The following is a 15,020-nucleotide window of genomic DNA, read 5'->3' as shown; positions in this document are numbered from 1 at the left end:
TCTTTGAGGGATGCCATTGGGATTTTGATTGGAATCACATTGAATCTGTAAAGTGCTTTTGTTAATATGGCCATTTAAATAATATAATTCTGCCTATCCATGAGCAAGGTAGATCTTTCCATCTTATAAGGTCTTCTATTTCTCTCTTTAGGGCTCTATAGTTTTCATTGTATAGATCTTTCACCTCTTTTGTTAAGTTGATTCCCAAGTATTTTTTTTTTTTGAGGATATTGTGAATGGGGTGGTTTTTCCTCATTTCCCTTTCAGAGAATTTGTCACTGATATTGATTTTATATCCTGCCACTTTGCTGAATTCATTTACTAGTCCTAGAAGTTTCTTGGTAGAGCCTTTTGGGTCTTCTAGGTATAGAATCATATCATCAGAAATAGTGCTGGTTTAAGTCCTTCTTTTCCTATAGTTATTCATTTAATTTCTTTCATCTGTCTAATTACTCTGGCCAGTGCTTCAAAAACTATGTTGAATAGAAGTGGTTGAGAGAGGGCATCCCTTTCTTGTTCCAGATTTTAGAGGGAATGCCTTCAATTTTTCTCCATTTAGGATGATGCTGGCCTGAGGCTTAGCATAGATAGCTTTTATAATGTTGAAATAAGTTCCTGTTATCCCTAGTTTTTCTAGTGTTTTGAACATAAAGGTTGCTGTATTTTGTCAAATGCTTTTTCTGTGTCTATCGAGATGATCATGTGGTTCTTATCTTTAAGTCTATTGATGTGATGAATTACATTTTTTGATTTCCATATGTTGAACCAGCCTTGCATCCAGGGGGGTGAATCCCACTTGATCGTGGTGCCCAATCTTTTTGATATGTTTTTGTATCCGATTTGCCAGAATTTTATTGAGGATTTTTGTATCTATATTCATTAGAGATATTGATCTGAAGTTTTCTTACTTTGAAGTATCTTTGTCTGGTTTTGAAATCAGGGTGATATTGGCCTCATAGAATTTGGAAGTACTCCCTCTTTTTCTATTTCCTGAAAATAGATTGAAGAGTGTTGGTATTAGTTCTTTTTTAAAGGTCTTGTAAAACTCTGCTGTATATCCAACCGGTCCTGGGCTTTTCTTGGTTGGTAATCTTTTAATGGATTATTCTATTCCCTCACTTGGTATTGGTCTGTTGTGTATATCTTCGTGACTCAATCTGGGAAGATCATATGACTTAAGGAATTTATCGATGCCTTCACTGTCTTCTATTTTATTGGAGTATAAGGTTTCAAAATAATTTGAAAATATCTTATGTATTTCTATAGTGTCTGTTGTGATATTGCCTTTTTCATCTCGTATGCTAGTAATTTGGGTTCTCTGTCTTCTTCTCTTCATTAGCATGGCTAAGGGTATGTCAATCTTATTTATTTTTTTGAAGAACCAACTTTTAGTTTTGTCAATTTTTCAATCATTTCTTTTATTTCAATTTCATTGATTTCAGCTCTTATTTTAATTATTTCTTGTCTTCTACTGCATTTGCTGCTGATTTGTTCTTCTTTTTCTAGGGCTTTAAGATGTAGTGTGAGATCATTTATTTGTTGGCTTTTCCTTCTTTTAAGGAATGAACTCCATGCAATGAATTTTCCTCTTAGTACTGCTTTCATAGTGTTCCAGAGATTTCAATATGTTGTGTCAGTGTTTTCATTTATCTCATTGATATCTACTGTAACCCATTGTTCATTCAGTAGCATATTGTTCATTCTCCATGTGATGTAGGAATTTTTCTTCCTTATTTTATCATTGATTTCCAATTTCATTCCATTATGATCAGATAAAATGCATGGTAATATCTCAACTCCTTTGTATTTGCTAAGAGTTGCCCTATGGCATAATATATGGTCTATTTTTGAGAAGGACCCATGTGTTGCTGAGAAAAAAAAGTGTATCCGATTGATGTTGGTGGATATATTCTATATATGTCAATTAAGTCTAAGTTATTGTGTTATTGAGTTCTATAATTTATTTATTCAACTTTTGTTTGGAAAATCTGTTCAGTGGTGAGAGAGGTATGTTAAAATCACCCATGATTATTGTGTTGTGGTCAATTTGTCTCTTGAACTTGAGAAAAGTTGTTTGATGAACATAGCTGTACCATTGTTTAGGGCATATATATTAATGATTATTATGTCTTGTTGGTGAATGGTTCCTTTAGCAGTATGTAGTGTCCTTCTTTAACCCTTTTGATTAACTTTGGCTTGAAGTCCATTTTATTTGCTTTGAGTATGGATACGCCTGCTTTCTTCTGAGGTCCATGTGAATGGTATGATTTTTCCCAACCTTTCACCTTCAGTCTGTGTATGTCTTTTTCTATCAAATGAGTCTCCTGTAGGCAGCATATTATTGGATCTTTTTTTAATCCAGACTACTAGCCTATGTCTTTTGATTGGTTATTTTAAGCCATTAACATTTAGGGTAACTATTGAGATATGATTTGTACTTCCAGCCATGTTTGTTTCTTTTTGTTATTTAACTTGATTTGTTTTTCCTCTTTGATTAGTTTTTTCCCTTTACTGTACTACCTCCCACTGTTGATTTTCCTTGTTATTTTTCATTTCCTCTTCATGTAATGTTTTGCCAAGGATGACTTGAAATGCCGGTTTTCTAGCTGCAAATTCTTTTAATTTTTGTTTATCATGGAAGGTTTTTATTTCATCTTCAAACCTGAAGCTTATTTTTTCTGTATACAAGATTCTTGGTTGGAACCCATTGTCTTTCAGCATTTGAAATACATTGTTCCAGGATCTTCTAGCTTTCAGAGTCTGTGTTGAAAAATCAGCTGTTAACCTAATTGGTTTAACCCCAAATGTAATCTGCTTCCTTTCTCTTGTGGCTTTTAAAATTGTCTCCTTGTTCTGTATGTTGGGCATTTTCATTATAATGTGATTTGATGTGGATCTCTTGTGGTTTTGTACATTCGGTGTCCTGTAGGCTTCTAGGATTTGGATTTCCATTTCATTCTTCTTGTCTGGAAAGTTTTTAAAAATTATTTCATTGAACAGATTGCTCATTCCTTTGGTTTGGACCTCTATACCTTCCTCTATCCCAATAACTCTTAAATTTGGTCTCTTTGTATTATCCCAAATTTCTTGGATGTTCTGCTCATGGTTTCTTATCAGCCTTTCTGAGTTGTCTACACTTTTTTTTGGGATGATATACTTTGTCTTCATTGTCTGATGTTCTGACTTCCAAGTGTTCTACTCTGCAGGTGATACTCTCATTTGAGTTTTTAATTTGGTTTATAATTTCCTTCATTTCCAGGATATCTGTTTGTTTTTTTGTATAACCTCTATCTCCCTGTAGAGTTGATCTTTTGCTTCTTGGATTTGTTTATGTAATTCATTGTCAAAGTGATCTTTCATTGTCTGCTTTTGCTGTCAGAGGTCTTCCTTGAGACTCCAGGTCATCTGAAGCATGTATATGTTGAAATCTTTATCTGACATTCTTTCTGCTGTACCTATTTACTCCTCTATTGTTGAGTTGTCCTGCATTGTTTGTGGTCCTTTTTTTCTTTGTTTTTTTTTTTCATGTTGCTCACATTTGTTTGCAGCTCTGTGTGACTGTTGTGTTATTCTTTTCTCCTATAGATTTGTATTGCTCTTGTATAGTTCCGAGATCTCTCCTTTGTGATGGGAGACAATGTGTAGAGATGTTAGATTCAATTGTAATTTAAAACAAATTCATTAGTTTCATAAAAGGCATACAAATTCTGGTGGCATATAGAGAACTGATGGTTAGGCATAGGACTTTATGTTTAGGGGTAAAGATGTGAGGGTATGGGGGTTAATATGTCTTATCTACTTTGGTGGAGAAACCTAATGAAGGGGGTTATTAACAGGAGAATAGACATCAGGTATTTTTGGGGTAGCTAAGAACATGGGAGGACAATAAGAAGCATAGAAACATTAACCTATTTGCATTTAGTAAATTTCATGTAGTAGAAATAGTAACACTCGGGAGGTTGGGAGAGGAAGAGAAAGAGGAAGAAAAGTAAAAAGAAAAGAAGAAAAAAGGGGGAAGTGATAGAGAAAAAAGAATGAAAAAAGATAGAAGAAAAGAGAGAAGAAAAAGATATAAAGAAAAAAGGAAAGAAGGAAAAAGAAAATGAAAAAAATGCACTCTTAGAATTCTGTTTTCTCTTCCAGTAGGTGGCGTTGTGCATTCCAGGTTGAGTCTGCCCTCAGGGTGGAGGAAGCAATCCTTGTGAGCTGGCTCTCCCTCCCCTGCCTGGTGTCTCTGCAATCCCGGTCTCTATTCCCCTCACTTCTCCTGCCCTCCAGGCCCCAATTACTGGGACTCTTATCCGCAGCCCTGGGTTCACTCTGGGCTTGCAGGGCCCTGGCTGCCCCGCGGCGCTTCTGATCAACTGAGCCCTACCTCTGTGTTGGGTAGTCACCCAGTCATCACAGCTGTGGAGAGGGGGAGTTGGAAACTGGCAACCTCTATTCCATCTGATATTCACGCCCACCGAGAGCTGGCAAGAAAGGCTTTGAGTTATCACAACTGGGTGGAGGGGCTGGGTCACACCTGTTCGGACACCAGTCTCGCTTCCTGTTACCTCGCCCAAGGCTGATGAGGTGGTTTTCCAAGATGGCTACCATCTGTCTCCCTGCCGGGTGTCCGGTGAGCTGGGCTGTTCTTATAAGTCCAGGCTTCGGTCCTGGGTCCAGTGCCCTGTGGACGTGGGTCACAGTCTGGGGTGCTCTAGCCCCAAAGGATCTGGAACTCCGTGGCGCTCACTCCGCCCGGCTCTGGCAGGGTCCCGGGCTGCGTGCGCTGCTGGCCGGTCTTGTGTTTGGGGCTGCACTTGTAACGAACCACTATTTAAAATGTTGTCACAGCCTCCATGAAGCTTAAATTCATGAATGGGGGCCTCTCTGGGGGAGAGTTTCCAACCGCTCGCTCGGAGTCACGCCAACAGCGAGGTCTCCTCTACTCCGCCATCTTGCCTCAATCCTCTCTGTTGGTTTTTCTAACTCCTGTTTCCCCTTAGTTTTATTTCATATTAAACCCTTTCCCTTCCAGCTAAAATGGTTCACTTTGAAGCTTTATTTGTCTCCTGATTTTGTCTTTCTCTTGTTTTACTAATGAGAAATCTCTTTGAAATCTATTGCCAACTTTCAGCTACAGTTTTCTCTTTATGTCTCCAGGTCACGCCATACAAACAGGCAGTGCAGGTTATTAATTTTGTTTCTAAATTTTTGATTAAAGTATGATACATGCATACAAAATACACATGTGTGTAGATCACTGAATTATCAAGCCTGAGTACACCCCATAGAACCATGATGCTGATCAAAAAGTGGAATATTTCCAGCAACCTAGAAGCACCCTTGTATTCCTTCCATATCATTAAACCTTTTCTCTTCTCCAAAGGTAATCACTGCCTTAACTTTTAAAATCCCATTTTAGTGTTGGCCTGGTTTTGAATTTTATTTAAATAAAATCATGCAATAATTATCCTTTTGTGTTTGTAAGTCATTTATGTCATTTCAATTTAGCCACTTCATTTCTGTTTTGTTATATTTTATAGCAAAGTTTATCACTGTGTTGTTTTGGTCATTTCATATTTGAGTATTGGACTATTACAATAATGCAATAGTTCTCATGTCATTCATATAACCTGTCCTAATGATAATATCTTTTTTAATCACATAAGAAAAGTAGGAAGTTGTTGTGGTATAATATTCTACTTGGCTTGCCAAGTCCCGGCTAGGATTTCACCAGTTTGGGGATGGGAATGTAACTCAGTGCTGGCCTAACATGTGTGAGGCTCTGAGTTCAGTCTCCAGTACTGAAAAAAAGTAGGCTGCATTCCATGTTTTTTCAAGGGAGGTAGGGAAAGAAAATAGCACATAGTTCTATAAGTTTTGTTACAAAGATTCATGTACTCATCTTCCTCTTGAAGTATAATTTTATTACCTCCCCCAAAATCATTTGTGCTAGCTCTTTGTAATTATATTTATCTCCTGGCAACCACTGATCTGTTCTTCATCTGATCTGTTCTTCATCACTGCAATTTTGTCTTTTCTAGAATGTTATGTAAATGGAATCATACAGTATATAATATTTTGTGATTTCTTATGTCACATCATAATACTGCTGAGATTGTTCAAGTTATTGTTTGTAATTGCTGAGTAGTATTCCATGGTATGGGTGTTTTATAATTTGTTTATCATGTCCCCCCTGAAAAGCATTTTGGTTGTCTCTAGTTATTGGCAATATAATTAAAGTTTCATTCTCATATTCCTTTTGTGTGGACACAAATATATACCTATTTGCAGAATAAATAAAAAAGGGAAGTTTTAGATTGTTGGATAATGTATAAGTATGTATTTTAGTGTATAAGAACTGGCTAGACTGTTTTCAGGAGTGGTCTTAATATTTTGAGTTCCTATGAATAGTGTATGAGAGATTCAGTTGCTCAGCACTTGGTATTTTTTTATTTTAATAATTCCAAAAGTGTATATTGGTATCTCATTGTGACTTTAATTTGCATCTTCCTGATCTAAAATTATGTTGAATTTCTTTATGTGCTAATTTATTAGCCATGAATATCTCTGCTTTGGTGAAAAGTCTGATAAAATCTTTTGCTCTGTTTTCAATAGATTATTTTCTTACTGTAGAGTTTAGAAAATTATTTATCTATTCTGGGTTCAAGAGCTCTGTGAGATATGTGATTTTCAATCTGTATCTTTTAATCTAATCTAAATCTTTTTATTCTCATAATGGTGTCTTTTGCAGAGCAAATGTTTTTGATTCTGATTAAATACAGTTCATCAAGTTTGTGTTTTTAGTGTCATTTGTAATTCATATCCTTTTTGATCTAACCCTAGATCACAAAGATTTTTTTCCATAAAATGTATAGTTATATGGTTTTCCTTTTAGAAACATTTTCCGTTTTGACTTTTTCCCCCTTAAGCCTTGAGGTTGAAGTTGAGACTCTTTATGGATGATCAAATACCCTAGTGTAATTTGTTGAAAAGACTGTTTAGTTATTTTTGTACCATTTTAAAAAATCATCTGTTTTTAAAAAACCTCATCAATGTTTATAGCACTCAATTCAAAATAGCTAAACTGTGGAACCAACCTAGATGCCCTTCAGAAGATGAATGGATAAAAAATGTGGTGTATATATACATAATGGAATATTACTCAGCAATAATATAGAGTAAATCATGGCATTTGCAGGTAAATGGATGGAGTTAGAGAAGATAATGCTAAGTGAAATTAGCCAATCCCCCCCAAAAACAAATGTTGAATATTTTCTCTGATATAAGAAGGCTGATTCATAGTGGGGTATGGAGGGGGGAGCATGGGAGGAATAGATGAACTCTAAATAGGGCAGAGGGGTGGGAGGGAAAGGGAGGAGGCATGGGGTTAGAAACGATGGGGGAATGTGATGGTCATCATTATCCAAAGAACATGTATGAAGACATGAATTGGTGTGAATATACTTTGTATACAACCAGAGAGATGAAAACTTTGTGCTCTATATGTGTAATATGAGTTGTAATGTATTCTGCTGTCATATATAAATAAAAAAATTAATTAAAAAGTTTCAAATCTTATTCAATAGTAGACAAAGTGTAATAAAACTATCATGTCTCCATTAAAAAAATTATCTGGCCAAATTGATGAGATCTATTTCTGGATTCTATTTTCCATCATTGAGCTGGGTGTCCAGGGTATCCAAAGTTGTATTATCTCTGATTGAGAGAGAGAGAGAGAGAGAGAGAGAGAGAGAGAGAGAGAGAGAGAGAGAGAGAGAGAGAGAGGAGGGAGAGGGAGAGGGAGAGGTGGAGGAGCAGGAAGGGAGAGAAAGACTTAAACTAGGGTAATGTGATTCTTTCAACTCCAATAATTCTTCATTTGAAAATTAATTTTAATTTTTCATTCCTTTGCCTTTACACATATTTTTTAGAATCAGTCTGTTCATATCTAGTCAATAACTTGCTAGGTGTCTGGTAAAATTTCTGTTAAATCAATAGTACAATTTGAGAAGGATTGACATGTGTTAGATTATTGTGTTGAATCTTCTAATCATGAACACAGCATGCCTTTCTATTTATTTAGTTTTTTAAATTTTTTCTTCAATGACTTTGGATCATCTGTGTTAATATATTTTTAATATATTACTAGTTTTCTATAGCATTTAATATATTAATATAACCTAGTGTATTTTTCATCTCAAATATTTTTATCTCTCATGTCTCTTATTTCATTTTCTTATACTTACTGAACAGATTGAATGTAGTTGTCATAACTTCTGATATCCTTATTTTCTGCTTCTATAAATTGCACATTTTATGTCAATTCTGATTGATTTTTCTTCTCATTGTGGGTAATATTTCTACTTCTTTGCATAACTGTTATATTATTTGTTGTCATATAATATCACACAGCTTAGTAGCTTAAAACAGCTCTCATTCATCTTACAAGTTCTTTCTGTTGGATCAGGTACAACTTCATTGGTTTTGTGCAAAGATATAGTCAAGGTATCATCCATAGTGTGGACTCAGAATCTGAGGCTGAATAGGGGAAGAATTTTTTATTCTAAACTCATGTGGTTGTTGGTTTAAGCTTTAAGATTTAGGTCCTTAAAGTTGTAGAACTGAACATTTTAGTTTCTTTCTAGTTGTTGGCCAGATATTATCCTCAGTGACTTTACATATGGGCAGCATGTCTAACAGCATCCAAATACAGCCAAGGAGAGCTTCTCAAAGTGAGTCAAGTGCCATAATCCTATGTAACATAATCACAGAAACGACATTTCATTACTCTTGCCAAATTCCATTGATTTAAACTCTAAAACTCCAGCAAAAGGGACCACACGAGAATGTGAACACTAGATGGGAGAAATGATGGGCCCACCTGGAATGCTGTTTTTGGGACATAATATTCTTTAGTTGAATGCCAGACATGTTCTCCTTCACCTCAGGCCCAAAACTATGGCCAACTGACCATGGACTGAAGCCTCTGAAACTGTGAGCCAAAGCAAATCTTTCCTTCTCTAAGGTGTTCTTTACAAGTATTTCGTCACAGAAACAAACAGCCAAACAAAGGATCTTACTTTCTAACTTTTATCTGGTGGGACAAGAGTAGCATTTATTCCACAGCAGCTGTTCTCACTTTGGGGCAATTTTGCTCCCAATGTCTGGGGACATTTATCATGACTAGGAGAGTTGTTACTGGAACCTAGTGGGTAGAAGCCAAGGATGCTCTTGAAGATCCTACACTGCATAAGGTAGCCTCCCATAACAAAAAATTATTTTAAAATGTCAACAAAATTATGACTTGGAAACTCTGATGTACATAAAGTATCAAGAAAAATGCTTTATACCAAGAAGTGGTGTTGAATAAACCAAGAAGGTTTATTCCTTCGTGGAAACAGAAAATAATGAAAAGAAAGGAAGTCTTATTTTTTTGATTTTAAAGTTTAAAGTGTTTCTTGTGTCAGAACCAGAACTGGCAAGGTATTGGGGAAAAACTGGACCCAGAATTTCTGAGTTGCAGACACAGCACTGCCTCTCACTTTGTGGATGTCTTTGATCAGGTCATTTGGGTATTTTTGCACCATGATTTCATACTCTGTAAAATGGGGATGATATTTAACTTATATAGGTTGTTGTAGGAATTAAATCACATAATACATGTGAATGCATTTTGAAATCTACAAACTGTTTTTCATGACACTTGGTTTGTATTCTCTCACAGGAGTACCAGCTCATGATAGGACTGAGTAATGCTATGCTCTGGTCTTCGTATTTCATTACTTTCTTATTCTTATATGCAATAGTCATCATTATACTTTGTATACTGTTATTTTACAAGGCAAGTATCTATTTGAATGGAGCATGCTACAAGCTAAAAAAAACTTTGAGAAGGATACAGAAATTGTGTGATAGGCAAACTTTTGTTTTCAGAGAAGTAAATGTGTTTTTCACTGACTCCACTATGGAAGCTCAGAAGATGCTTTAGTCTCATAGTAAATCAAACAGTACACCTATATGAGAGACCCTTCTGTGAGAAATGAGTTATTCAGTTAATTTCCATCTCAATGAGCTGTGTAACCTATTTTACTAGGGCCACTAAATGTTTGATATGTTCCTTCACCTCCCTGTTTTCTGCCATCTCTTAAAATGTTACTGAACTACCTTTCTGATTGTTTTACTAGATTGTAAATGAGACAGTCCTCCAACACAGTGACGTGATGTTACTCTTTGTCTTCTTCCTGTTTTATGCCATTGTCTCAATAATGTTTGGCTTTATGATTTCCACATTCTTCAATAAATGTGAGTCTACAGCTCCTTTTGTGAAAGAGCCTGAGTGTTTTGACTAAGAATTTTATTTGTGAGCTCCTTCTAAACTTTAGTTGTTACTTCATATGTAGGTTCTGCTTACTTTCTAACTAAAAAGTCAAATATCATACATGCATGTGAAATGATCTAAAAAGAAGTGCAAAGATCTACTAAAATAGGTTCATATAGAAATGTGTATTTATTCACTTACTGAAATCTTTGGATCACTTATGGTGTACCTTGAACAGTGTCAAATATACAAACAACAACAGTAAAAACCAACCAAACAACCAAACAAAAAACCCCAAAGAGAATTGTTTTTCTGCCCTTTCTGTCTAATTCAGATTGTACTAGTTGGGGAATTTATAGAGGTAATTGTTTAGTAGCCATTTTTTGTAGTCACTTATTTTTTAAAGAAGATAACAAATCTTCACCTTTTTCACTTTTGTATTTTTATATCTTATGTGATAAACTGCATAATACCTTCTCTTAGCTGTCACAAATACAATTGTATTATGGTAAAGACTTTTTTATTGTTATCACTAGAACATTGCTCTCAATTTGTTCTTTCAAAGTAGAGTGTCAACTTATCGACTTCCATAAAAAAATGACAATCCATAGGTATTACAAAAATATGAAAAGTATGGTTTCTGTGTGAAGAACATCAGTGGATATGATCAGCATATAGAAATTCCAAGTAGGAATATATATGTATATATATATATATATATATATATATATATATATATATATATGTGTGTGTGTGTGTGTGTGTGTGTGTGTGTGTGTGTGTGTGTGTATAGAAAATTTTGTATTTTGTAAGCTCCACAATGTTTCTTTATTCTTCTAGCCCTTTACTTACAAAAATGTACTTACATATCCAAAGTATTTTGTTTCTTTATGATTCCTGTTTTAATTAACTTTTTTGACTAAAGAATAAAATCACATTTATTTATTTATGTGTAGGATAACCTACACATAAATTGATAGCATTCTATTATTTTTCCACAGATGAGTTTGCATATAGTTTGTCTAGATTTATAAGCCCTTTCAGATTTTTTATAACCATCATAGCCTCATTTATTATATTAGAACATAGAAATTTGCTAGTACTTGCTTTGTATGTCCTTATCTGATAGTAATAACTGATATTCTGATTTACTCTTCTTTATAGCATGATTGCTTCTATAATTAAATAGTGTGTTAATTAATTTTGGTGAAATTTTTTAATGATTTTTATATAGCTCAGGCTTACAATTTGAGCTTCCTCCATATAGTTATGGGTAGCTGGTTTCATTTTTACTGCTGCTTAGTATTGTGCAGTTATTGTTTTATACTTGATGTATAGTTGGGGTGTTTCTGGTTAGTTACTATTATTAGTATTATTACAAATAATACTAATATGAGCATTCTTGTATATGTTAGCCAGTGCAGATATGCAAGAGTTTTTCTAGTCTATCATAGAGTGTTACATGTTACCTTAGTAGGTCATATCAAACTGTTTCCAAAGTGGTTGTACAATTTTGCAGTCTTCCTAGCAGCAGATCAGTGCTTCTATTGTTTTATATTTTTTGGTAACTCTTTCAAAACTTGTTGCATATTTGGGGGCATGATAAATATCTCATAATAGTTTTAATTTACTAATATTTGGTATATATGGAATGGCAAAATATATACTCTTGTGTCTGAATTGTTTCACTTTATATGTTTTCAACTTCATTCACATTCTACATGGATGATACAATGTTTCTTAATTGCTGAATAATATTTCCTTGTATAGAGATACCACATTTTGGTTGCTTATCCATTCAGCCAATAGTTGTCATCGGATTATTTTCAGGTTTTTGTTGTTGTTTCATTCTCTTTTTAAAATTTCTTTTCTTTTTTTCTTTGTACTGGGAATTGAACCCAGGGGCACTTAAGCACTGAGCTACATCTATAGCCTCTGCTTTATTTTTTATTTTTTATTTTTATATTTTTATTTAGAGACACGGTCTTACTGAGTTGCTTAGGGCCTGCCTTCCTAACTTGTTGAGGCTGACTTTGAACTCACAGTGCTTCTGCCTCAGCCTGTGAATATTTCTCCTATGATTATTGACATACAGATATTTTCATTTCTCATAGAAGTAAAATTGCTGGAATATGAGGTAAATTCATATTTTAACTTAAAAATTTTAAAAAATGTCTTCCAAAATGGATATACCTTATATTTATTCTTATCAGCAGTGAATGAGAGTTCCAGTCCCTTATATCTTTGCCAATATTTTGTACTATCTATATATTAATTATAGTTATTATGCTGAGTATATGGTAATATCTTATTGTGTTTTTAATTTAAATTTTTTAAAGACTGTTAATGTTGAAAAATTTTCACATTCTTATCAGATCAGCCATTCATATCTTTTCCTTGGTAAAATATCTGTACAGATCTTTTGCCTACTTTATAAATGGATTGTTCAGTTTTTGTTGAGGTTTTGTTTTGCTTTTGAGGTAAAATTAGCACAAAATAAAATTGACTATTTTAAAGTGTATGTTTTCGTGGCATTTAGTACATTCAATATATTATGCAACTATCACTTCTAACTCAACATCTTCCTTATTTCCAAAAGAGACCCTGTGTGCAATAAGCAGTCACTTTTCATTCCCTTTACTAGCAGATCCTCACAACCAGTGACCTATTTTTGTCTCTACAGATTTACTTATTCTAGATATTTTAACTAAATGGAATTATACAGTGACTTTTTATATCTAGCTTCTTTCATTAGAATGTTTTTGAGGTTCATGTATGATTAACATGTATCAATACTTTATTTCTTTTTTATGGCCAAATAATACTCTGTTCTATGGATATACCACATTTTTAAATGCCTTCATCCATTGGTAGATATTTTTATTGTTCCACCTTTTGGCTATTCTTCAGAATGCATAGGTAGGAGTGGATAGCTAGGAGTCAAACATAACATAATATATTAATTCTAGAAAAGGGGAAACTGTTGGGCAGGAAAAACATCAAACAAGTAGTAGTTTGTAGGAATTTGGGAGAGAGATGAAGAGATGAAGCAAACGGTGATTTCACAAAAATAGTGCACTAAAATTATTGTTCATGATGTTATAATAATAAATACTTGACATTAAGCATTTGTTAAACCCCCTACACCATACAACAAAGAGTATACCTTTATTTAAACTATAGACCAGTTAGTAGTACTGGATTAATATTGATTCATCAATTTTAATGAATGTAACAGACCAATGAAAGATGTCAAAAATAGAGCAATGCTATGTTGAGGTAGAGGAGAGTTTACAGTTTTCCTGTAAACCTAAAACTGCTCCTAACCTAACAGAACATTCAAAAGACTATAAACATCAATTTACCTGCAAATGCCATGATTTTATTCACTTTTATTGCTGAGTAAAATTTTATTGTGTATAAATTCCACATTTTTTTTAATCCATTAATTCACTGAAGGGCATCTAGTTGGCTCCACAGTTTAGCTATTGTGAATTGTGCTGCTATCAACATTGATGTGGCTGTGTCCCTGTAGTATGATGTTTTTATGTCCTTTGGGTATAGTTTGAGGAGAGGGATATCTGGGTCAAATGGTGGTTCCATTCCCAGATTTCCAAGGAATCTCCATATTGCTTTCCATATTGGCCACACCAATTTGCTCTAGTTAGGGAAGACAGGTGGGAGGGAGGGAGGGGACAGGGGATTAGAAAGGGTGGTGGAATGTGATGGACATCATTATCCCAAGGACATATATGAAGAATACATGTATTAAGCATACAGTAGAGGAAACCTCCTCATGGCCAGAAGTGAGAGAGAGGAAGAGGAAGGCCAACGTCCCAATGTCCCCTTCAAAGGCATGCCCCCAATGACCTCACTTCCCGCAATAAGGCTTCATCTCATAAAGGTGCCACGTGCCTAGCACCAAGCCTTTAAGACTGGGCTTCTGGAGGATTTTTCAGTTCTAAACTATAGGAAACTATAATTTTGTTGTCTGTTTTAGATGTTCTTCTATGTCATCGGGAATAGGTATTTGAAGTATTGTAGACTAAAAGTATGTATAAAAAATACTACCAAGTTTTTCATTTTTATCTACCAAAATTTTAAAATTCAAGGAAATCATGTAGACATATTCTTATGATGGGAATACTAGTGTACTAGAGTAATCAAGTTTGTTAGAAGAGGTAGTCATGATCAAAATGAGGAAGAAAATTTAAATAAACAAAAATAAGTACTTTTTCATGTGATTAAATATTCATGATAATTGCATAAGTAATAGAAGGATAAATTCCAGAAATTTTCTTCCTAAACTTATTCATTTAAGCAAAAACATTTATTGAGCACTTACCCTGTTAAGCACTGCGCTAGATGCCAAGATGATTTGAGCAAGATGATTTACCTTCTTTTGTAGAAGTTATAAATCTCTGTGTAGTAAAATGAGAAAATTTGTGTTTTAGGCTTCTTTAGCTCAAGTCAACTAACTATATTTTCCGTCTAACTTTTCAGCTTCTTTGGCTACTTCTATTGCAAGTTTCCTCCATTTTATCACGTTCCTTCCATATTTAGTGTTCCTTAGAAGATATAATGAAATGAGCCTTAGTGAGAAGCTGGCCATCTGTCTCATTACAAATACTGCATTAGGTCTGGGGACTGAAAAAATATGCAAGCTGGAAATGAAGGGTGAGTCTGTCCATTGTAAAACTGCCTTAGATGT

The 15,020-nt window shown here is 34.4% G+C and overlaps 1 protein-coding gene across 1 annotated transcript in view; it reads left to right on the top strand.

Moving 5' to 3' along the window:
• The window catches only part of LOC101975769 (phospholipid-transporting ATPase ABCA3), a 130,027-nt gene that overhangs the window by 33,034 nt on the left and 81,973 nt on the right, over positions 1 to 15,020 (top strand). The window contains exons 6-8 of the mRNA XM_078024246.1: positions 9,716 to 9,832; positions 10,176 to 10,293; positions 14,813 to 14,986. Coding sequence (XP_077880372.1) covers positions 9,716 to 9,832; positions 10,176 to 10,293; positions 14,813 to 14,986 — 409 coding nt within the window. The remainder of the gene's footprint in view (positions 1 to 9,715; positions 9,833 to 10,175; positions 10,294 to 14,812; positions 14,987 to 15,020) is intronic.

The sequence above is a fragment of the Ictidomys tridecemlineatus genome, chromosome 10, assembly GCF_052094955.1.
Source record: "Ictidomys tridecemlineatus isolate mIctTri1 chromosome 10, mIctTri1.hap1, whole genome shotgun sequence".
NCBI lineage: Eukaryota > Metazoa > Chordata > Mammalia > Rodentia > Sciuridae > Ictidomys > Ictidomys tridecemlineatus.
Note: the sequence above shows the minus strand (reverse complement) of the source record. Positions and strands in the feature narration are given on the sequence as shown.